General features: G+C 39.5%; 1 protein-coding gene across 1 annotated transcript in view; it reads right to left on the reverse strand.

Annotated features, from left to right (window-relative positions):
• Positions 1-1,479: 1,479 nt before the first annotated feature.
• The window catches only part of LOC117542997 (adenylate cyclase type 6-like), a 52,954-nt gene continuing 30,520 nt past the window's right edge, over positions 1,480-23,913 (reverse strand). The window contains exons 5-25 of the mRNA XM_034210940.1: positions 14,841-14,990; positions 14,079-14,200; positions 11,864-11,975; positions 11,577-11,704; positions 11,307-11,465; positions 10,760-10,901; positions 10,493-10,621; positions 10,375-10,403; positions 9,341-9,488; positions 9,134-9,231; positions 7,938-8,025; positions 7,724-7,840; positions 6,980-7,138; positions 6,680-6,855; positions 6,128-6,154; positions 6,001-6,030; positions 5,773-5,905; positions 4,969-5,232; positions 4,590-4,794; positions 4,378-4,502; positions 1,480-4,146 (exon numbers count right to left, since the gene is read on the reverse strand). Coding sequence (XP_034066831.1) covers positions 4,018-4,146; positions 4,378-4,502; positions 4,590-4,794; positions 4,969-5,232; positions 5,773-5,905; positions 6,001-6,030; positions 6,128-6,154; positions 6,680-6,855; positions 6,980-7,138; positions 7,724-7,840; positions 7,938-8,025; positions 9,134-9,231; positions 9,341-9,488; positions 10,375-10,403; positions 10,493-10,621; positions 10,760-10,901; positions 11,307-11,465; positions 11,577-11,704; positions 11,864-11,975; positions 14,079-14,200; positions 14,841-14,990 — 2,670 coding nt within the window. The 3' untranslated portion in view covers positions 1,480-4,017. The remainder of the gene's footprint in view (positions 4,147-4,377; positions 4,503-4,589; positions 4,795-4,968; positions 5,233-5,772; positions 5,906-6,000; positions 6,031-6,127; positions 6,155-6,679; positions 6,856-6,979; positions 7,139-7,723; positions 7,841-7,937; positions 8,026-9,133; positions 9,232-9,340; positions 9,489-10,374; positions 10,404-10,492; positions 10,622-10,759; positions 10,902-11,306; positions 11,466-11,576; positions 11,705-11,863; positions 11,976-14,078; positions 14,201-14,840; positions 14,991-23,913) is intronic.

Consider the following 23,913-nt stretch of genomic DNA (forward strand, 5'->3'; position numbering starts at 1 on the left):
ATTAGGGGTCTGAATCACAGCTGTATTCTTTGTGAAAAATGTGTCTGTCTTTTCTCCCCAGCACCTAACCAGCTGTACATAAGCCCGATGACGGAGAGCCAGCAGTATGGATGGATGGTGTCAAACCCTCGTGCACAATGGACCAAAGTCAAATCCTTTCCCAGAAAGAACAGTGAGATGACAAAGTAGGTATCATTTATAGATCTAAAGAATTCAATAACGTTCTATAGAAGCTGTGATTATAATCCATTTATTGCTTTCGCAGGTTTGTTAACGAAATGTCAACAAAAGACCGGGAGTTCATCATTTTCTGACAGCCTTATCTTCAGTTATTAAGCAACAGAGGCAGCATCAGCTTTGGGGTTCATTTCGGAGATTAAATTGAAAACAGAGCATCTTTTTGAGATTTTTCATGGCTCATTTAGATTCTTTAACTCAAGTTATTCTTTTTTTTAAATCTATTTTAATCGTGCCTGTTTTTTTTACACAAGATGTGAAAATACTTTACAAGCTTTTAAGCTCACAACCTTTACAAAAGAAGATGTACATCTACAGATATATATTCACGTGAAGGAGCAGTGTGTGGGGTTAAGGATCATGTATTGGTACAGTTGGGATATTATTTCCTTATAGGTTTTTCATTAGTGTATAATTGCCTGGAACTTAATACAGTTGTGTTTTCATTATCTTAGAATTCAAAATGCACTACTGGAGTGATTCATAAAGAGAGACTGTACCTCCCTCTAGAGGACATTAAAATAACTACTCCTAATTTTGGAAGATAATTGTATTGAATTGTTAAAGCAGAGTTTAGTAACCGGGCCATGGGGAGTTCTTTACCTACGGTCTCAAACCAATAATGTCTAAAACAATTCCTATTGGACTTAATTCAGTTCTACAAAAGTGGCAGATTGGCGTGTCAGAATTAAAAGCTGTTACTTACCATGAGTTAAAGGTTGATCCTGCAGATGGGTAATATTGGTTTGCTCTCCAGGACAGTTTCCTTGCGTGGTCCTTCTGCAAAAAAGCCTCAAGTATTCTTAGTCTGTTAATTTCACATTAAAACATCAACTTAAAAGTAAGTCACCATCTTTTTTTGTTTTCTGTCAACAACCACATCCTTGTTGCAGAACAGCTGTATAGTATTAGTTATAATGGTGCTGATTCTGAATCTGATAACTAAAGCGTTATGTACGTGTATAGCCGTTGTGATTAATGCCAACACAGTAAACGCATCCAAAGCCGGGATGTTGTTTCCAGTTATAGGTTCATTAGAAAGTGAATATTTAAAATGTAATTTTAGAAGCCAGCACAGCTTTCCAAATGTAGAAGGATCTGCCTGTGGTTACGTTTTTTTATATTGACAAGTTAACCCCTTTTTAGTGCCGTAAACATACATGATTCTAAAGGGTCACAGGTAATAGATATTTGCACTGAAGCCCATCTAACAATATAAGTAAATATACGAAGACGCAAAACAGCCATTGATCTTTTTTAATTTTTTTTCTTCAAGGGGAAATGTTATTTTTTCTCTTTGTCATAGTCCTCAACTCCTCATGTCCTTCAGTTTTGCAGAAAACACTCCCCTTTCAGCTCCTCCAACTGAGGGAAAATACAAATAAAAACATACGGAAGGATTCATCAGGCCTGAGCAAAAACAGTGTTTCAGTAGTATGGGGGACAACCTTCCTCCCCTCCTGTTCCCCCCAAAAACATCCCAAGAGTTAACAATCAACACAAGTCTATGGACAGCCAATAGAAATAGAATACATACAATGCACATTTTAAAACTCATGTCCGTTGGATAAACTCTGCTTATATGACTCACTCTTCATTGGTCACAGTTCACTTCATAGTTGGTGATCTCCATTACATTTTGTCCTCTGGTGCTCCCACCACGCCCCGAGGCCACATATCATCGCTCAGGAGGGGACAGAGCACGAGGCTGCGTGAGCTGGCTTTGGTACAAACATGATCAACTGTTGGTTGCCAGTGTTGAGTGTGGCGGAAGAGCTAAATCAGGTCCGATTCTCCCAATTACAAAAAGTTGAAGCTGGAGAAACCAAGATCGAGTTTAAAGCCCTTTATCCATCTCTCGTCCAATCATCAGCAGTCCAGGCAGGCACTGTTCCCTGTCAGAGTTATTCTATGATTTGTTTTATATTAACTTAAGGCAATCAAACTCAGCTATTAGTACTTCTACTGATTGTGGGCAGGATACAGAAATATGTGGTTAGGTTTATTAATTCTGCTGTCTTCTTCAGTCTACCACCAGTGATATCCTATGTTACTGAGAAGTGAATGTGTGGGAGGGAGAGGTCACCTAAAGCCTGACTGAGATTTACAATACTGCAGTAGTGGCATAAATAAATTAAAAAAGCACAGTGAATCATCTGTATATGTGTGTGTTTACTGCTATGCTTATGTGAGCATACACCCCTCTGGTTCTGCTGCAAAGGCAGCTAATGGTTATTACTTACTATACATGAAATACTGTATTGTGCATGTAGGGTTGAACAGCAGGATTCATTGGCTGCAGTTGATCAGTTGGTACCAGTGAGCTTGAGCTTTTACAACTGGCATTTTACAAGAAAGCGTGCTGGTCTTTGATCCTTTTCATTGGAATGGAATCATCATTATAAGCATAATAATAATCATCATAATAATAATAATAATATTAAGAATATACAAATGATGGATACAGAAGTGATACAAAATACCCTACGCTAAAACAAACCAAAATGAAAACAAGATACCACAATCAGACATGCTTCAAAGCAGTTATGTTTGGCAAGAAAGCAGTTTTTGTCGTATCGTAAAAACCTCACAGTGAAATTAGTTATGCCCCTTCAGGATTACAAAGCACAGTATTCAGTCAAAATCAATATATATTTCTTTCCTTCATTTATTTCTTCTTCATGGAAGAATCAGGCTGTGTGGTACAACTGCGTTGAAATCTGAGGTTTCCCCCTCTGATGGCTCTGGATCTAAATTCCTTCATTTCCATTTGCACCAAAAAAATACTTTTCTGAAAGGGAAGGAGCAGTCGATGACAATATATACTGTAACGGCTGAAACCAGCGGCACACTGGCTCTCAAGCTCTAAGAAAGCAATCCGACATGAAATGAGGATGAGGAGGATCCTACTTTTAAAATATAGATTTCAGATATCACCTTCTACTCACATCCTTAGTCGTCTTTAGTCATTTTGTTGAGAGGTTGAGGGCAACATTATAATTTAGAGCTCTCCGCTGCCTGAATGACAGACAAAATAAATACATTTGATATATTTTATGAAAACAATGTAGCAGCCTGCGCTGCCAAAAAGACAGGGTTCAGGCCTTCTGCCTAAAAAACAGAGGCGGTGATCATTGCTGACTTTTGCGAGAACATATCAAACATGTCTTGCCTTGCTTTTAGTGAATACTTTAGTCTTTGGTCAATATATTTCTCCTCGGTTTATACATATATTCATACACACACAAATATGCATGTACATACACACTTATAAACGTGTAATAAACTGGATATTTGTGCACGTATGTATTCACACTTTTTTATAAAGGACCTTTTTGCGCAAAACATCGAGATTAAAATAAATAATTAATCCGGAAACAGAAAATGAGTACCTGTTCTTCATAGGTCATGTGAAATAAAAATAAAAATCAGAAAAACAAAACTCAAAGTAAAATAAAAAGTAGCCTTATGTACAGCGTTAATCTTCTTTGACACAGGCTAAAAGGCGTTGTTTTAAATAAACAGACTTTGCATCTTTCAAGAAGCCTGAGAGAGAGGCTAGACATGAGAAAGACACGCGTCCTTCATCATGTTTGGAGCCAAAATGGCTGCTAAACGAGAACATCTTCTTCTCATCAAGAACACTTTCCATTTGATGTCTTTAGAGTTTGTTTTCCTCTTTACTTGGGATTCAAGTGATAGCGTCTCTAGTGAGTCCTCGCTCAGTGGGGCTGTGTCCTCGCAGCGGGGACATCCCGACATCTGCTGCTGCCCCGGCTGCTAACTGTTGGGCGGCCCTTCGTTCAGGAAGTAGGTCGCCATTTCCCCTTTACCTTTGACCTTTACCACCCCGCGATACTCCAGCACGTACCCTTTGTTTGCAAGCACCTGGTAGAGGTCTGTAGTCACCTGAGAGCAACGGAAAACATAGATGTATAAGAAACCTTTTAAAACGTTTTGCCCAAAGCGACTTACATACACTGTGTGTACTATAGACATTTCTACGGGAGTCATTTGGGGTTATCTTCAATCTTACAAATTATCAAGAATCCAGGGTCTGACTGAAGGTTTTTAACACTGGTTGCTAGAAAATGTTAATATATGTGGACTACATTTTAATAGTTGCAAAAAGACACCTACCTGTATGCAGTCAGGTACACCTGTGCTGTCCATACGGCTGGCCACATTGACTGTGTTTCCCCAAATATCATATTGAGGCTTCCGCGCACCAATAACCCCCGCCACCACCGGCCCAATGTTCAGACCTGGAAGACAAAGCAGCTACTGTTACCTGTTGATCACAGTAGAAAAACTGAATGAATGCGGTTTCAAAACATTCGAATCTCGCGCACCTATCTTCATCTGGAAGTTGTTGAATGAATGCTCGTTGATGTACTTCATCTGCTCCCTCAGTCTCATGGCGTAGTCGGCCAGTGCAATAATGTGTGATCGGCCCTCCTTGTCATAGGTGGAGTCGTTGAGACCGGAGGCCGCCATGTAGGTGGAACCGATGGTCTTGATTTTCTCTAGCTGCCTGTACTTGTCTTCACTGATGATCTGAGAACAGAGAGTGGTCACATTGTGCAACACAATCATTATTACATGTTTTAATTAGCTTTCAAATTAAGCCAAAACGTCTCATTCCTGTATTTTATATTTAGGGGTGAATGTTCACACTGAGCTTTAAAACGTGCCTCAATAAACTTTACCTGTATACCAAAATGTGCATACCTCATCAAAGTCAGCGATGATCTCGTTGAGCAGCCGGAGACACTCTACCCCCTCGTTGTTGGCCTCCAGCTCCACGTAGAACTCAGAGAAGTTGCTGATGGAGGCGAACATGACGGCCACACACTCACAGGACTGGTAGAAGAGCTCGTCGTTACGCCGCTCGCGCGTCAAAAAGTGAGCGGCTACGTCCTTGGGCAGAATATTATGGAGGAGGCGTCGATTGTAGGCTTGCAGTTCCTCCATCTCCTCCTTCTCCTCTGTGGCCTGGGAGTGAAGAGGAGAGTTTTAGTTCATATATCTATAGTTTTATTCAGTTGTTATAATGTATAAAAAAACAATAGTTTATACTGAGGTGGACTGAAGCCTTAGATTGTTAATTATTTCAAACAATGCTCATTAAATAACTAAATTCAGTATATGTATAGTATATATACCTAGAAATCCCCCCTAAATGTATATGTGTTTCTATGACACATTTACTGTACTAATTTAAGTTTTTTTTGCAACATGCAAATTCTTTTTCAGCCTTACTCTTAAAGTCCAAAAAAGTACAGTATGTGAATTTAGAAAATATATGCTCACTGTCTGTTTACAATTCTTATAGCTTTTACAGTAGCATACAAGTTTGATTAACAAATGATATATATTAAAATGTCAGGTAGGGTCAGGTGTACACAAAGATATTCTATAAGAAGACATTCATAAACTAATACAGCTCGATCACTTTTATCAGCAGAAATGTGAAGCCAATGTGTTTGCAGTTCACATGGTGAGATGGCGCCCTCTAGTGGACGCTGCACATACCTGTAGTTTCCACAGGAAGTCGAGGCGTGCGGTGGATTCGACCTGCTGGGAGTGCAGGTACAGCGCCAGGACGAAGACTGTGAGGATCACTGGAGTCATGACCCTCAGGGACACTTTGGTCACAACGAATGGGCTGCAAAGTGACAGACACAGCGTCACATTAATGCAGAACAATCTTTGAAATTAGAGATTAAAAACCTTACAAAGTGACACTTAATGTATTCTTACCACTGATTTGTAGTTTCATTGAAACTGGACCTAAAAGTGCAAATACAAAAAAACCAACATGCTGGTCATTACATAATAATCCTTGTGATATTATATATAGAGTCTTAATACAAATAAAAAGTCTTACCATTGAGCACTAGTTTGATTTAAATCACTGAAAAGGAAAACAAATACATTAGATCAAATAATAAAATATACAACAATTACATATAACTCAAATAAATATAATGTGATTCAAAGTCATGTGTGCTTTCACTCATGGCAAGAAACAAGGAACAAATAATCATATTGTTTCAAAACATTGTATGTTGGTGCCAATCAGATACCTCAGTTTTCAATACTGATTGAAAAAATCTATATTTTTTTAGACACTAGCATTTTTTCAATTGGAGATCTAATTGCTACTGAGAATCTCTTAAACAAAAGATTTTAAAAGACCAGTTTTGTGTCAACTTACATTTAAAAACATTGACATCTTAAGGAATCGGCCTCGAATTATTTCATTTTGGATTCAAAAGCATAATAAAACAAATTATTGAAATGTGAATGTTTACTGATTCAGATCAAGAGGAAAAAGTGAAAAGACTGACCAAGTATTTAAAGGCAACTTTCATTAAGTCTTGATGTTTAATAACCCGCTTTACTTTCAAGAGCCGAAAAGAAATGCCATGTTACTTACATGGCATTGGAGGTGACGAAGAGGTCTGCGTTGTCGAACAGAGCGACCTGTGGCCACTCCACCAGCAGCAGGAAGGTGAGCTGGATGAGCAGCATGAGGGCGAGCTTCCCGATGCTGCTGATCTGCAGGAACACCGAGCAGGCCAGCAGCGTCAGCAGCACGCTGTAGCTAAAATACTGAGAGCAGCATCACAAAGAGACGTTATCAACAACAGATCTAAAAAAAATGCAAATGTGACATTTCAGACAGTGGCATAGTGAACACACAAACAGTGAGGAGGAGGAACAACAATGGTCTCACCTCAGGGAAGGGGCAGGAGGGGCCTTCGCTTGGACAGATCTCCAGACCCCCTTCAATGGACACATTCAAGCTGCGGATCAAACAGGGCGTCACCAGCGCCGCGGAGGTGTTCAGCTTCTCGGCGACGCATTGTGCCAAGCTCCTGGTGTCACAGGCAAACTGCAGGGAAGCCACACACACACACACACACACACACACACACACACACACACACACACACACATTAGACTTTGCTGGATCCACCGGTGCCTTTTCTCCCTGTTACTAAAGTTTTGGAACGTTTTTCTTACCATATATTAGCATTGTGAAATTCTAGCAACAAGAAGTCATTTGGTTATCTTTATGGTGATTTGAAAAGCGCCTGGAAGAGATCTGGGTTTGCAGGAGAGCACAAGAAAAATGTTGCCATACTGGAAGTACCAGAGGCGTGTGGATACAGGATGCTGTAGGACTGTCTGTTTTTTCACATTCGTAGCTTCTATTGAGGTTTTGAAATTAAACTTTGAATGTTGGTTGTTATATTTTATGACATCATTACCCTAAGCAATTGAGAATATTAAGTTTGTTTTTTGTAAATGGGGTTGTATGAATGTAACTTATTAGTTGCTTGATTCTGAAAAATGTGGATTGAACCATTGCATTTGGGAACGGCATCCATCATTTTAAAATAAACGTTCAGTATGTATTAGTATGTAGCTTTGTGGTATTTTGAACAGCCCTCACATGCCGTCTCTTTAATCTTACCATATTAACAAAGGCAGAGATGAACACGAGGATAATGGTGAATACTCCCACCAGGGTGCTGTTGGTGCGAGACTCAACTATCTTCTTTGAAACAGTCTGCATTGCAGCTGGAAAGAGCTACACAAGAAGGGGCAAAGGAAACATAAAACGAGTTACACATCAAACAGTGAATGATTCATATGAAGATATCTGTGTTTTTTGGAAGCTCGGCTACCTTGATGCACGAATATATGGCACAGATGAAAAGGATGTTGGCGAGTATGACGAAGATACTGATGTAGATTCCCAGCATGACCGGGGTGCTGCAGGAAAGATAACAAACATTTATAGATAAATATTTAGGACACCAAATCCAACCTGTTCAGAGTCAAACATGTCAGTTAAACTCTTCAAACACTTGACTGTGTTGGCGACTATATAACGTATTACTTTAGCATGAATTCAAATTAAATGTATTCATCATTATTACATTGTGAAATGTTTTCATGTTGGAAGTTTTCTATATAAGGAATGAACTGTGTATATACAGTATATATATAGAGCTTACACAATTACACTAAGATTTACTTGATGTCTCCTCTGGACATCATTGAGAAATACATAATAGAGTGGCGAAGTCCCTCCCTTTCCGGGGACCTCCATGGGACCTTATTTTGGAAAAATGATGTATTGAAGTCAATGGAGAGAGAAAGATTACCCTTCGATCCCGTTTGAATTGTGCAACGAATTACACATATGATGTTTGTCAATTTAAAAGATAATTTTGCAAGTCACATTTTTTTAAATGTGCCGTAAAACTGTGAAGTAACACTTTTCTTGGTGTGAAACCGCTCAATGAACTACAACTCCCGTCTCGCACCAACACCAAGACGGCCGTCCCGTTGGCGCATTTCACTTCTTTCTTTCAGAATGAGGCGAAAAATATTAAAAGAGGTGAAAATCTCTACAAGTCTGGGCATGTTGAGAGCTGTACATACACAAAAGGGGAGTTAGTCGGTTCCGTAAGAGCCAGCATACAGGACCGGGATTCTGGGATTTGTAGTCTTTCTAGTTGCATATTTTTCAGTTTTATACTTCAACAGTTTTACGACAAACTGTGACTTTTTTGACATGGAAATCATTTTTTAAGATTGACAAACATCATATGTGTAATTCGTGGCACAATTCAAACGGGATCGAAAGATAATCTTTCTCTCCCCATTGACTTCAATACCTACTTTTTCCGAAATAAGGTCCCATGGGTCGGAAGTAGATGGGCGGGACTTCGCCTCTCTATCATTATAATTTTACATAAACATGAGCGAACATATCATTCCAGACCGAATGAAACTAACAACAGGTGTGAAAGCAACCCTAATACATACAGTACATACTGGAAGATATACAGTATGGAAACATTAAAGTACTCACTGTGGAAAGATGACGATCTGTATGAAGGATATGAAGCAGAATACTAGTAGAGAACAGGCAACATAGCCTCCAAAACGATCGTCCACCTTCTTGGAATACTGCAAGAGAGTCAGATATAGGTCACAGCCTCCTCTATAGATGAATTATACTTAAGTTGAAGAAGAACAGATGATTATGATTATTATTATTAAGGCAATTAGTTTGAACCTTCTTCTCCAGGCTGGACGTCTGGAAGGTGAGCAGGAACTTCTTAACGTGATCTTTTCTCAGCTGATCAATGCTGCGAGCGTCAATGGCTCGACCCAGAAACTCATCCACCTCGTCCTCCGGGTTCATCGCCTCCTGAACACCACGGCTGCAGAGAGAGACATGTTGTTAAAGAAATCCAGTGGAGCTCTGCCGCAGTATTCATATGTGTAAGCAGCAGGAGTCATGTAATGCATAGAACAGACAAAGGTCATTAGAAAGAAATAAAAAGGATCTGTGTACAGTTTTCAATTATTTAAAAGTAAATAAATGACTTAATAGTTACAACACTTAAATAATGTCATACTTCACATGTGTCAAAATCAAATCAGGCCCTTGGTGGATTTCATTTCGGCCCGCAGGATAGTTTCTAATTACTATTAGATCTGGCCCGCCGGTATATTGCACGCACACCTTCACTCAACCCTGAGGGTTTCCTCAGCTCAGAGCCTGAGCCCAAACATTGATGAACTTGCCCCCAAGATGAGATGCCAAGTATCTGCTTGAACTAGCATCACAGAGCAGCAAACTGATTTTAATGGATGTTTCCTTCTGCACTTTTGTTCTTGAGACAACAGGGCATGTTTGGTTTGTTCTTTGGAAGGAAATTGTTTTTTTGAAGCTGTTGTTGGCCTGTGGAAAAATGTAATCATAAGAAATGACTCTGGAAAAGCTGCAGATAGAGCCATAAGAAATGAATGCAACTAATTATTTAATGTTTAATGTTGTTTTTATAAGCAATAATTTAAGCTTTGTTAGTTCCAGGTTTAATATGTGCAATAAGTTCATTTAAATAAGTTTTGCAATAAACATTGAACCAGTCCGGCCCTCGACTAGTACCGATTTTTAAATGTTGGCCCACTGTGTATTTGAGTTTGACACCCCTGTCATACTTGATTGTGAAACATTTAATTACAACAGGTGATTCAGTGTATTGGAATAACCTTCTAAGCATTGTAACCTCCCCAGCCCTGTGTGTAAGCATCAGCACTCACTTGTCTTTACTGGAGCTCTCATCAATCCCCTGAGAAAGAGAACAGACACAACGTAAGACTCTCAGAGAGAAGCAGCAGCCGGCTCCATGAAGGAGTGTGTGTTGGTTTTAATTCTCACCATTTGTCTGAAGACTTTGGAGTCTTTGGTCCTGGAGAAGGTTCTGTCGGGGACCCAGCGGGGCAGCAGACCCTCGTTAGAGTTGGCTCTCGTCCGCTGCATCTTCGCCATCACCGCCTTCTCCTCCTTCTGCTCAGAGGGAAGAACATGAAGGCTCCACCAACTGTTCCCATTCAACACAGTCAATGACAATAAGTGCCTAAATCCACGTGAAGATTCCTGTGGTGTTACAGTTTCACTGAGCTGTGTTTGTTTTTGTGCACTGACCCGTTTCTGGCTGCAGCCGAGAACCAGGAAGGTCTCGATGCTGTTCTCCTTCAGATACGCGTTCCTCTCACCTCCAAAGCCTGGCTCCACCTCATAGTCTGCGTTCAGATACTGCAGCGTGGCTTTAGTGATGTGGATCCGCCTACATCGAGACAAGGAACTTTAGGTTAAACGTGCGTGTGTGCTGTGGGTCTATGTTTGAGTGTGCAAATGGTTTAAGGATATATTTCTTTATTAGAATATAAATAACTTGGTAATGCAAGACCATACTGTGCAGAATTACCATAACATAGTTCAGGGACATTATAAGAAATAATATACATAAAATAATCAAATGCAATTTATATTTTTAAGCAGGTTTATGCAACAGATATCCCTTCAACATAAAGGAAAAAAGGGTTTTTTTAAAATGAAAAAAAAACACTGGAAAAAGAAATATATGTATTTACATACACACATATACAAGTAATACAATAATTAAACATCATAAATTTAATGTGGTGAAAATGTCCTTTTATTATGAAAACTGTGTGTTTATCTCCCTCACCCTGCTTTGCCTCCTGCCTCCATGTGATTGGCCAGCGTGACGTCATTCGACCACACGTCAAACTGCCACTTCCTGAGTCCCAGCACACCGCAGTGCACACGCCCGCTGTGAATCCCCACACGCATGTTGACGTTTACTCCCGTCACCTCACGCACCAGCCTGCAGACACACAGCTGATCAGAGTCTCTTCCAGGATCAAAACTTTGCAAAGGACATCAAACAAACCAACTTCAAAACAAACACACTTATTCAAACACTGTTTCTACTCACGAGATCGCCTCAATCATGTCGACACCCATCTCCACACAGCAGTGAGCGTGATCCGCCCGGGGCTCAGGCAGCCCCGACACACAGTAGTAACAATCTCCCAAAATTTTAATACGTAGACAGTGATTCTCCTGAGAAGTAGAGAAAAGGGGAGACATACAAGATATAGAAACAATTTAGATTGACAGGTGACAATAAACGTATCGGAGGGTCAAAACAAAGCAATAGTTGGAATTTTTGGTAAACTGTCATATCTGTCTTTTAAAGGGCCAGTACGCCCCACAACTCACCGATGCCAGCTTGTCGAAACGGGCAAAGAGTTCATTGAGTGTCATGACCAGTTCCTGAGCCGTGCACTGGGAGGCGAGGCTGGTGAAACCCTCGATGTCTGCAAACAGAATACTGAGGGAAACATGAAAGAGGTGGAAAGAGAATAAACACACAGTCAATATTTCAATAGACTAGAAGAGAAAATACTTTGTGTACTCTTTGCATGAAAAATGCAGTAATGTGTCTACAGTTTGCAAGTGCAAAATCAGCCATTCAAAAGGTTCATCAAAACACATTATATCACATCCAAACATGACACATTTACATAGAAGAACATACACAATAAAGCAGATTTAAATGACTGTGCTAAAGTTGCAAACTGGCTTCAAAATGTCTCTGTCCCTACTGATTAAGATATTTTATGGCAACTGGTACAAATCATTTTTTATAAATGTTTTTACTTGCACAGGTGATGCTTGGTAAAAAAGATTTACAATTAACAGGAATCAACAAGAAAGTAACCCAGACGTAGAGAGGGATTATAATACATCATTTATTACATAAACATAATCTAATTGATTAGATCCTCCAGCTGTTTGAGTCAGGTTTGGCCTGTTATCCGATATCATTATCAGTGCGTCTCTAGTTTAGCAATTGTGCAGTTTTTCGGGAACCTGATTATATTTCCATCCCTACGCAGCAGAAAACAGAACTATAATACAGTTAGTTGCAATCAGAGCTGCTGACCTTGAGAGAGAAGTTTGACCTTAAACTCTTCTGAAGGAGATCTGTGCCAGTGTGTGCGTGCGTGCGTACATGTGTGCGTGTATGTGTGTGTGTGTGTGTGTGTGTGCGTGTGTCTGTGAGAGAGGGACAGAGAGACTATGTGCAGTGTTTGCTCAGTGCTGTAATTGAATGTGTGCTGAAGCTCTCCATCTTTGGGGATTATCTTATCTTGGCTGCTGGTGATTAAGTATTCCCTCACTAGTGTTAATTAGCCTCCACTCTGCCAAACCACTCTACCCTCTGATGACTGCATGCGCACGCCTATATGCGTGTGTGTGTTTCAGTGGAAAAAACGTGCTGTGAGTCTGACTTAGAAAGATTAAGGGAAAGGATTTGTTCTGTGTTGAATTGTATAGGTAGAAATTGTAACATGTATTTTAAAGGGAGACATATGATCAAAAACACATCCTTTTGATTGAAACATTTTAGCATTCGGAGTGCCTACTAGCCCGCAAATTGAAATAAAATAACCCATTGAGGTTTTTTGGGCTCCTTTGGTCAGTAAAATTGAGATTGATCAAACCATTCAGATTTAGATCCCCTTCCTCTCCATGTCACATGCAGGCTCATGAGAATATACCACCCCCAATCCTACTATGCACACCAGGGGTGTCAAACTCAATTTCATTGCGGGCCACATTCGGATTATGGTTGCACTCAAAGGGCCGGTTGTAACTTTAAGACTATATAAAAATACATATATAAATATTTAACATATATAAAATAATGTATTACATTATTGGCTCTGCATTGGATTATTATCGGATAGGGTAATACCTTCATAATTAACTATGTCTGAAAGCAGAAGTCTAGGGCAAATAATTGCAAGTCTCTTCAGTGAGAATGTCACAAAATAATTTAAAAAGAAAAGCCACATTCTGAGAAAAAAGTCAAATTTGAGATGCATTGTGGGACATGGAGTTTATGGGCAACGTGCCTCTGTAAAGTAGCATGTAACCGTATAATAAACATATCATATTTTTTGCAAGCTCTTGTGGGGCCACATAAAATGAAGTCGCGGGCCGGATTTGGCCCCCGGGCCTTGAGTTTGACACCCCTGATCTACACAAACTGCTTGATATATTTATCTCAGTTTTTCCCACAAGTCAATCGGAGCAAAGTGGGACTTCTTCAGGAAGGAAGCTTAAAGCAGGGGCTAAAATGAAGTTCAAAATACAGTTGTCTTGAGACAGACAGTATGAGAAAGTGTTTTGTAAACAATAAAGCAGGTAAAGCCCAAGTATGAACCTGGAAATGAGCATGATAGGTCTGCTTTAATGTTAAGAGGATGACATGAAATTATATATTATAGTACTTCATATCATTTTACTAAAAGAGGCATCTTACACAAATGCTTCTGCTCCTACTATAACAGAAAACAAAATGGATAAAGTGTGTATAATGTAAATTCTTAAGTGAAACATTAAAGCGGCGAGTGTCCCGGCTGACCTGACGTTGTCGTGTTTCTGGATGTAGATTTTATGAAACATCATGTCTTCCTTCTTGGCATTGATGTCAGCCTTCATCTCCATGGCAACATGCCTTGGCAACACTGAAAGCAACAGACGTTCCTGGAAAAAAAACAAAAACACACAAAAGAAAGAAACAAAATATAGATTATATCATTCACAATATAAGTGACTATGAGCAACATGGCAAGTGTTTTTATTTTAATCACAAGGCAACAGGTATGGGTTTGAGTGAACTACATTAAAACATTTATTTTATTTATTTGTATTTATTGAGTGCCATATTTTGTACATAAAAAAGACAAGAACAACAGAACAGTTATAATAACAAAACAACATAGAATAATAATAATAATAACAAATATCCTGAAGATTTTCTATTGTTATTTAAAGATGATAATCAGAAATATTTTTGTAAAAAACAAAACAAACATCTTTATAACATATATGTTGTTTCCACATTCATTGTTTGTGAACACACCAAAGTTACAATTATTTCCTAACTTTGGAAATGGGAAAATCCGAGGAACACTTGAATGCACCTATAAATATTGTTTATTTTTAATATGTGTCTAATTCTCTAACTGTGTTTTTAAATCTTGTTTTTATGCACCACGACACCAAGTCAAATTCCTCGTATGTATAAACCTACAGTACCTGGTAATAAACCTGATTCTGATATATACACACACATATATAAACATATACAAATATACAAGCGTGTATCTGTGTGCGGGCCCACCTGTTGCTGATTCTCCCTCTGCAGGTGCAGTCGGGCCTGGATGTATCCTCTGGTCTCCTGGAAGGCTTGTCTCTGGGAAACCTCAGCGGGGTAGTGGGTACAGATACCAATGATGTTTGTGCACAGGAAGATCAGGACATTAGCACTCACCTGGGGAGGGGGGGGGGGAGAGGTCGTCAAGTTTAAGATACAAGAAAGGAAAGGAGGATACTGCTTATCCTGTGAGGTAACAGGGGCAGTCAATGAATCAGGGGTTAAGCATAAAAGTAAGCAGGTGTCAAATAAAATGACTCCTCGTCATAGTAGACAAACGATTCATTTCTCCGGGTTTGTTGTTATTGCTTCGGGGCCAAAAGTGTTTCATGAATCAAAACCGTAGTCATGACTGACAGAAAAAAGTATACAGGATCTACACGTTGTAAAATGTGATAAAAACGTATTCCTTCATGTTTGAATTGAACCTTAAATCAGAGAGGAAGTGGTTCCATTGACAGTGAGAGCAACAGAGAGGCTGAGAGTTATAACGAGAGAGATATGAAGAACATCCCAAGTGCTTCACTTTACCGGAAGAACTAAATAAGAAGTCATAAAGACTGGTGGGAAAGGAACTGGGGACAGACTGTTATTGCACTCTTTGGCATGGTTACTTTAAGATACTTGCATTCCCCGGTTTATAGTTTTTAAACATTTGTGTTCCTTTTCACTCTCCTAAAAACTCAAGACGTGTTTGCAAAGAAACTCCAGTTTGGAATCTTTCCACTTTTTCATCCTTTCTGAAGTATTTATGATCTGAACCTTTTACACACTGACATCTTCTGGGTACAAATGGAAGTACACAAAGGCCAAGGGTTCTGTGGTTTGACTTTAATACAGTACCTTAACTTTAAAAAACACGTTTAACACAAAAATGTAAAAACACCACAACACATGATAGCTCTTATAACACATGTATCTTTAAATCTTGGTTGTTATAACACTCTATTCAGCACCATCCAGATCACTTTAGATGACTCAACTACATTCAATGTTTTGATCCTCATGTTTTCTCAACTTTTTTTAAAAATTCGCTGAGGACTAAAGGTGCAGTTTAAATGATATCATTCAGATTTATTTTCTCCCATTACTGGTAAAACAAAAGATAATACATTTTAAATTGTTATTTAGAAAACAGGGTGCAAACATATAATTGCCCATGAACAGAGCTTTTATATAATATCAAAAGAAACATGTTTTAGAGGGACTTGGATTCAAACACAAGAGCATAAAGGAACAGAAATATAGATATGGTGGTTATTAAAAGATCAAGAATAGCAATGGGGATAGAGGTGACCGGTGGTGACAGTCTACAGAGTGTTGCAGACACAAGAATAGAAACAGAAGTGCAATGGAAAGATGAGTTCAAGAAGAAAGTAAACAAGGGTAGAAAATAGACCGGCAGCATAATGGACAACAAAGATATAGGAGAAGACAGATGTTGAGGGTAGGAAGGAAATAAGTGGAAAGGAGCAGGATGAGGAAGAAAAAAAGACAATGTGAGGGCGACGTGTGTGTGTGTGTGTGTGTGGGGTGTGTGTGTGGGTGTGTGTGTGTGTGTGTGTGCGTGTGTGTGTGTGTGTGTGTGTGTGTGTGTGTGTGTGTGTGTGTGTGTGTGTGTGTGTGTGTGTGTGTGTGTGTGTGTGTGTGTGTGTGTGTGTGTGTGTGTGTGTGTGTGTGTGTGTGTGTGAGCAGACAGAGCAGGACAGATATGGGCCACAGTGACATTAGGCAGATGGCTCAAGCGCTCAGCTCTGTTTACATTACTCTCACTGATCAAGCAAAAGCAGCCATGAGCCTAAAGTGAAACCTGCAGCAGGGTGTGTTGTTGCAGGTGAATGCCTACCGTCAGTCTACTGTGTGTGTGTGTGTGTGTGTGTGTGTGTGTGTGTGTGTGTGTGTGTGTGTGTGTGTGTGTGTGTGTGTGTGTGTGTGTGTGTGTGTGTGTGTGTGTGTGTGTGTGTGTGTGTGTGTGTGTGTGTGTGTGTGTGTGTGTGTGTGTGTGCAGTCAGATGTGTTTTCTTTTCTCCAAATGCAATGCAGCTACTGTAAGTATTTATCTGTGGAGATTCACCCCAGCCGTGCGTATCACACTCCATGTTTCTGAGCTCACGTCCTCAGACTAATTGCTTGCTTTTCTCAAGAGGGCAAGGGCTAGTGGGTTTGCAGAGTACACAGTCAGGTCCGGTGTTTACGCAGCAGCACTCCCCCTCTTTAGGAGCTCTGCGTGGCAGCGTTTACCTTCTGCACGCCGTTACTGCACCTGCTCCTCTGTGCCCAACAACACACACATCTATCTAAACTGTGATAGACTAAACTACAGCCAGCCGGCCAACTGCACATCTGCAAATGAGTTGACTTTTTAAAGATACATTTGAGTAGGGCTGCTCGATTATGGCAAAAATCATAATCTCGATTATTTGGGTCAATAATAGTAATTGCGATTATTAAATGCGATTATTAAATGCGATTATTCATTGACTTTGAAAACATCCATTTATTGGAGAAAAAAACTTTGAACAATATGTTTTTAACAGTTGATTACCAGGAACTGGTAATAATAATAAAAAAAGTATCGTTTTATTTCGATTACGTTGTTTTCGTAATCGTTGCAAACCATAATCGCGATTAAAATATGATTAATTGAGCAGCCCTACATTTGAGCATGGCTTTAGAATATTTCTTATAACTTTGTTTTACCTCCTTGTGTCTATCTGATCAAATGTTATATTTTGCTGAATGTACCTTTTAAAGTTCTTAACAAATAATCTGAGGGGCATTTCTTGTTGTTTGTTTTTAACGTGTGATGTCATTTTGTAAAGCACTTTGAGCTGCATGAGTTGTATGAAAGGTGCTATATAAATAAAGCTTTATTTTTATTATTATTATTATTATAACTTGCCCTTTACATGTTCATTGCATATCCTAGATTAAAGGTGGGGTAGGTAATTTTGGAGAAACCAGCTCGAGTGCGCTAGAATTTGAAAATACACAGCCGGAACAAATCTGCCACTTCCTTACAGAGCCCCTCCTCCAACACACACGAACGCGCACATGACCAATGAGGGCACGAGATAAGTTTGTGCACAGATGGAAGGCTGACAGGCAGGTAGGCCATCCTGTTATTTTAGCCGGGCCGGCTAAAATGATTGGTCGTGCTTTTTACAGCGCCACGGCTTCCACAGATGACTTTTTTTTGGGGGATTTTTTGTCAAAGCACTTAAGATATTCATTGCTATCGGGATGTTAAGAGCATTCCATGGAATATAACAAAAAGTGTATCTCGAGCCGGTTTCTCAAACTTACCTTTAAATTAAGTAAAACTATTATATAAATCTGTTTTATCTGTCACATATTAATATTGAATTGACAGATTTATTATCTCCATTTGTAATCCTTTAAATGGGCCATGAAGAAAACACTTTATTTACTTATTTACACATAAGAATGTAATGGGCACTTAACTAGTTGAAAACTGTATTTTACAATTATTACACTTTTGTTCCTGAAGTGGTTGTTTATGGCCAACAATCAAATAATTTGGCCACGCCTGAAATGAGTGACTTATTCCTGAAACGAGTCACTTATTCCTGAAACGAGTCACTTATTCCTGAAACGAGTCACTTATTCCTGAAACGAGTCACTTATTCCTGAAACGAGTGATTTATTCCTGAAACGAGTGATTTATTCCTGAAACTAATCACTTATTCCTGAAACGAGTCACTTATTCCTGAAACGAGTCACTTATTCCTGAAACGAGTCACTTATTCCTGAAACGAGTCACTTATTCCTGAAACGAGTCACTTATTCCTGAAACGAGTGATTTATTCCTGAAACGAATCACTTATTCCTGAAACGAGTCACTTGTTCCTGAAACGAGTCACTTGTTCCTGAAACGAGTCACTTGTTCCTGAAACGAGTCACTTGTTCCTGAAACGAGTCACTTATTCCTGAAACGAGTCACTTATTCCTGAAACGAGTCACTTATTCCTGAAACGAGTCACTTATTCCTGAAACGAGTCACTTATTCCTGAAACGAGTCACTTATTCCTGAAACGAGTCACTTATTCCTGAAACGAGTCACTTATTCCTGAAACGAGTGATTTATTCCTGAAACGAATCACTTATTCCTGAAACGAGTCACTTATTCCTGAAACGAGTCACTTATTCCTGAAACGAGTCACTTGTTCCTGAAACGAGTCACTTATTCCTGAAACGAGTCACTTGTTCCTGAAACGAGTCACTTATTCCTGAAACGAGTCACTTGTTCCTGAAACGAGTCACTTATTCCTGTCCATCTCTCCTGTTCTAGTCCATCCTAATCAATCATGCCACCACTCTGCATTATGATGTTCTTTGCTCACTCCCTAGAGTTCATGACCAATATGATTACAGATCACTAAAAGGTTTGTGCATCTCAAATAAACCAGGGATTGAACATCACGTCGTTGGAACATCACATAGTTTCTTCTTCTTTTTTTGTTGCAATAAAAGCAGTCGTCATCCGTGTGTGGAGAGGAACTCAGCCTAATCCCGGGATATCAAAATGGCATTATGTAAGAGCCTCTCTGATCCAGACAGGACGGGCAAAACAGCAGCACAAATAACAGATTCAAATGTATTTGAACAAACACAGTTTAGGGTGGATATGCAGGCTTAATCAGTACATGATCAGCATGGCTGAATAATGGATGTCTCCTGCATAGCTGAAATACATCCAGAAAAACAATGCAAAACAATGTTTTATTATTGATTGATTATTAATAACCTGAGACATTTATACCTGCCACCAAATACATGTTTGGAAAACGTTTTAAAAGCAAGCTCAACAATATAATAGAACTTGTGCAGCTATAAAAAACGTGTAGTCTTAAAGGTCCCATGTCATGGCCATTTCTACTGATCATAATTCCATTGTTGAGGTCTACTAAAATAAATGTATATTGTGCAATTTTCCAAACTCACATTGGTTTCTCAAACAGCATCTCTGTATAGTATGTGTATTCACTCTCTGTCCTAAACGGCTTGTTGGAGCTCCTGGAGACTCTGCAGACCGTTTACATGCATAAAAAGCTACATAACCAGAAAAGCATGACATGGGACCTTTAAGTTTTTATATATTAATTGGTGAAGTGATTTCAGTTTAAATGCTCCGAAAACATAATAGAAAAGTAATTATAATATTGATCCTGTTCATACTCTTAGTTAGCATGCTAACACTTTGCTGCAGTAGTTACCACACACATTACTGTACAACTGAGGCTGATGGTAACCACTTTTACCACTTTTGGTCATAAATAATTATAAATGACGAGGAAAGATTGGATGGTGCAAGAGGAAAGTCAGATAGTTATTGCAATTTATGCTTGAACAAAGGTTTAAACAAAAAGTGTAAGACAGTGTGTACAGCAACATGGTGTTGTTAGAGAAATACTTATCGGTACAGTTCAGATAAAATCTTGAAGGTACCAAGACCAGGACCAGTTAGCTGATTTTCTTTCATTCCTAGTAACCAAAGTGGGGGACGGACTGACCGACTAACGTTGCATCCCGAGAGCCTCGTGATGGTATAAGAAGTAAATAAAAGCACAACAATATCCAACCCAACCTTCTATTGTTTAAACAACAATTACACCTTCCCTCCACATCCAAACTCATCACTATTTTAAATGTACTGGTCCAGAGTTGGACGAGCAAGCAAGCATGAGAGGGGCACTAATGGAACATTCAGAAACTTTTATTTATAATTCTCCTCCTCCTTTATGATGGATTTAGCGCGGCAGGCATTTACTTTAGCGGGAAGTATCTGGTCCTGACAGTGGGTCTATAAACATTGACTTTTAAGGCCATCAAAGTTTGAAAGAGTGTGCTTTTAAGAGCAACGTGAGAGAACATGGATGCGATGCTTAACAGAATCCCACAAGACGCACGCAGATGTTATACAGCTCAAACTATTTTTTCCACTCATCATTTCTCTTTTAGCAGCTATAGGGAGCTGTTTTCAGAGGAAGACTACGTCAGTAAGTGATCTGATGAACACACTGAAGCATTTAACAAAAACAGCCAGATTTTTTTTCTCTTTAGTACGGAGACCAAAAATAGAGCTAAAATGTGACTTCGCCAAATGGCCAGAAATACGAAGAGCAACCTAATGTTGCTCCGTAACTGCTGGATGTGCAAATAAGCAACTCTTTGCTAACACCAAATGAAATTCATCTTTAGCAAAATGTCAGCATGGAAGACAATTATTTTGCATGCTGATGCATATGGTTTGTTTCTCGTATACATCCTGCATTCACTCCACTCACACATGCTCATTTATGATTTCCTGCCATCAATGTCTGAAGCTTTCAATCCTGGCTATTGTCATTGTAGCCAATAGTCACAGTCAGCAGCACCTCCCCTACATTGTTAGCCTATCATCTTGCTGCTATATATTGACTTGTAACCCCTGTATCATCACACCTATCATATTGCCAGGTTTTGCAAAGCTCTGTCTCCCAGTCTTGCAGATTCTTCATTGTATCAGCCGTGTCATCATAACACATCTCCCCATAGTCTCAACAGCAAAAATGAGCTGTCAATACTTTATTCTCACATTAAATCATGCATTATATACACTTATCTTAACTTATTTCACTTGTGATTTGCATTTCAATGTTGTCTGTGCTGTCCTGAAGTGACCCTAAATAAATCTGTTATTGCAAGATGAATGAACAACGTTAAGGAAGACTGATCAACAGGAAAAACAAATGAAGTAATTAAACAAAGCCTCTCCCAAAAGACAGTAGGATGTGACTAATAGTCAGCACTCAAATGCCAATCCAATTTCAAACCAAACAATGTCAATCAAACTGGCGGAGGTTTCCGGACGCTGCACAGTGCAGAATGTCAGCAGAGTATCTCTTTTCTCTTTTCTCAGCATGTTCACGCAGCAGTAGGGGACCTGACCCCTCCTTTAATCCCCCCATCCTGCTCTCCATCACACTTAACAATACCCAGCCAACACCCAGCACTGATCACAGGAAGGGGTGTGTATATGTGTGACATTCATACATCCAAAAGCACAATGTAAGCAGGTGAGAAAAGATCTTAAACATGTTTCTCACCCGGTATTATACTGCAACGCCTCATTTACAGACCCCTTACAAGTCAATTGAAAGCATGAGGGTGCACCATCTATGGGGGGGGGTAGTGGTTGAAGGGGGGGCTGAGGACTTTGTCTTAAAGGCCCATTACTCCAACACACCAGTCAAAACATTTAGTGTGCTCAGTATGTTCTGAATATGGTTAACCCCTAACCCAGGGGTCGGCAACCCGTGGGTTAGGGGTCTACTCTGGCTCCCTTGAGCTTCGTATCTTGTATTTGGAGGTGATACTGTGACACATAAATAAAAAACGGTTTTAATTAGGTCAAATAAAATATGCGTCATATCTTGCTACGGTCCCGCACCAGCGCCTTTTCTTGCAGGCGAATAACCTGACCCCCGGCTCGATGAGCGAACTATGGATAAATCAAAGAAAATAAAAGTATCGTAGGAACACAGAGGGTTTAATTCTGCGCGGTTAGAGTTATATGCTTTCACAGCAAACGACGCTGGCTTACCGGTATGTTTGATATGTGGAGAGAAGTTGTCAAAGGTGCTGCAGCCTTTACGTATTGGAGGAAAAACACGGAAGAGGAAGACAGCTGATGATCTTCAGTCATAATTCAATCAGTTAACTCTTTTTAGGGTGCAGCTAAAGGTTTTATTTATTTCAAAGTGGGCCTGTGTATTTTTTTTAATTCTCCTTATAAGAGTTCTTTGTTTATTATAAGAGGTAAACAGTTTTCTATAATGTAATAAATAATAAATGCAAAAAAACTGTAGTTTTTGTCTATGATGTAACAATATATACAACTTTATAAGCTATCAAGCTATCACATATGTTTTGCGGCTCTGGAAAAGGGGGCAAAATTGTTCTTTTGGTCAAAAAGGTTGCAGACCCCTGCCCAAACCACACATTTGTTTCACTAATAATAAATAACATTGTTCTGAGCTGCCTAGTCCTGGTTTAATTAAGACAGGGAAACATTTAAGATTACGAACTAATGTGTTTGGTAAACGTAACGCAATTTCAAGTTACCTTAATAAGCACCGTAACTTTCATGACATAATTTCTCGGTCATAATCGGTTGTTTCCGTGAACAGCCGACTGTTGAGTGACGGCAAATGCTGCGGCTGCAAGGCATTGTGGGGCAGCATTTTCTCCTCTCCTTTCTTCAAGGGAGGTCCAGTGGTTCCTAAGCTAAAGGAGGTTATAAAGGAAGTTTGAAACCTCCTTTCCTATCATCTAGAGAATTCGAACGGCACTTATCATGGCTGCCACTGAGGGACTTTCGGGTAATTTGACTACGTTAGGAAGGTTCCTAAGCTAAATGGACTATTCGACTGCAACCCAAGAACACAAGAAGTCAAATATCGCTAATACTTAGACCCAATGCATAATGCTTCAATATATAGAGAAATAAAAAGTTTATAATTGGACTATCGCTGTTCTGTCAATGTTTCCACTCATCCTTTCAGCACTGTCAAACTTCAAATGCTTCAGAGCCGTTCTGGAGTACCGGGGTCCCAAAAAACTCAAACAATATTTCATGCTAATGTGGAAAAAATCATTTATAAGTCCTATTCCCAGTGGGAGCAATGACTGATGGGATATTGTTGTTGAAAAGTTGCCAGCAAGAGTGCAAGTCAGAGCACATTGGCCTTTGAGGAGCATCTGGAACTTCTTAGAACATCTGTGTTAGATCAGGCTCTGTAAAACACAGAGTAGCTGCTTAACTAGTGACAAAACATAAGAGTCTCCCACGTAGGTTGCCCCTTGTCTCTCCTTTTGAGCGTTGGTTATTTATTTCCATTTTCTTTCCTTCCATTAATTCTTTCCTGCCTGTTAATGCTCTGACATGTGCTTACTGCAACTTTTAGCCTTTGTGAAAGAGTGTGTGTGTGTGTGTGTGTGTGTGTGTGTGTGTGTGTGTGTGTGTGTGTGTGTGTGT

This window comes from Gymnodraco acuticeps, unplaced genomic scaffold, assembly GCF_902827175.1.
Source record: "Gymnodraco acuticeps unplaced genomic scaffold, fGymAcu1.1, whole genome shotgun sequence".
NCBI classification, from domain to species: domain Eukaryota; kingdom Metazoa; phylum Chordata; class Actinopteri; order Perciformes; family Bathydraconidae; genus Gymnodraco; species Gymnodraco acuticeps.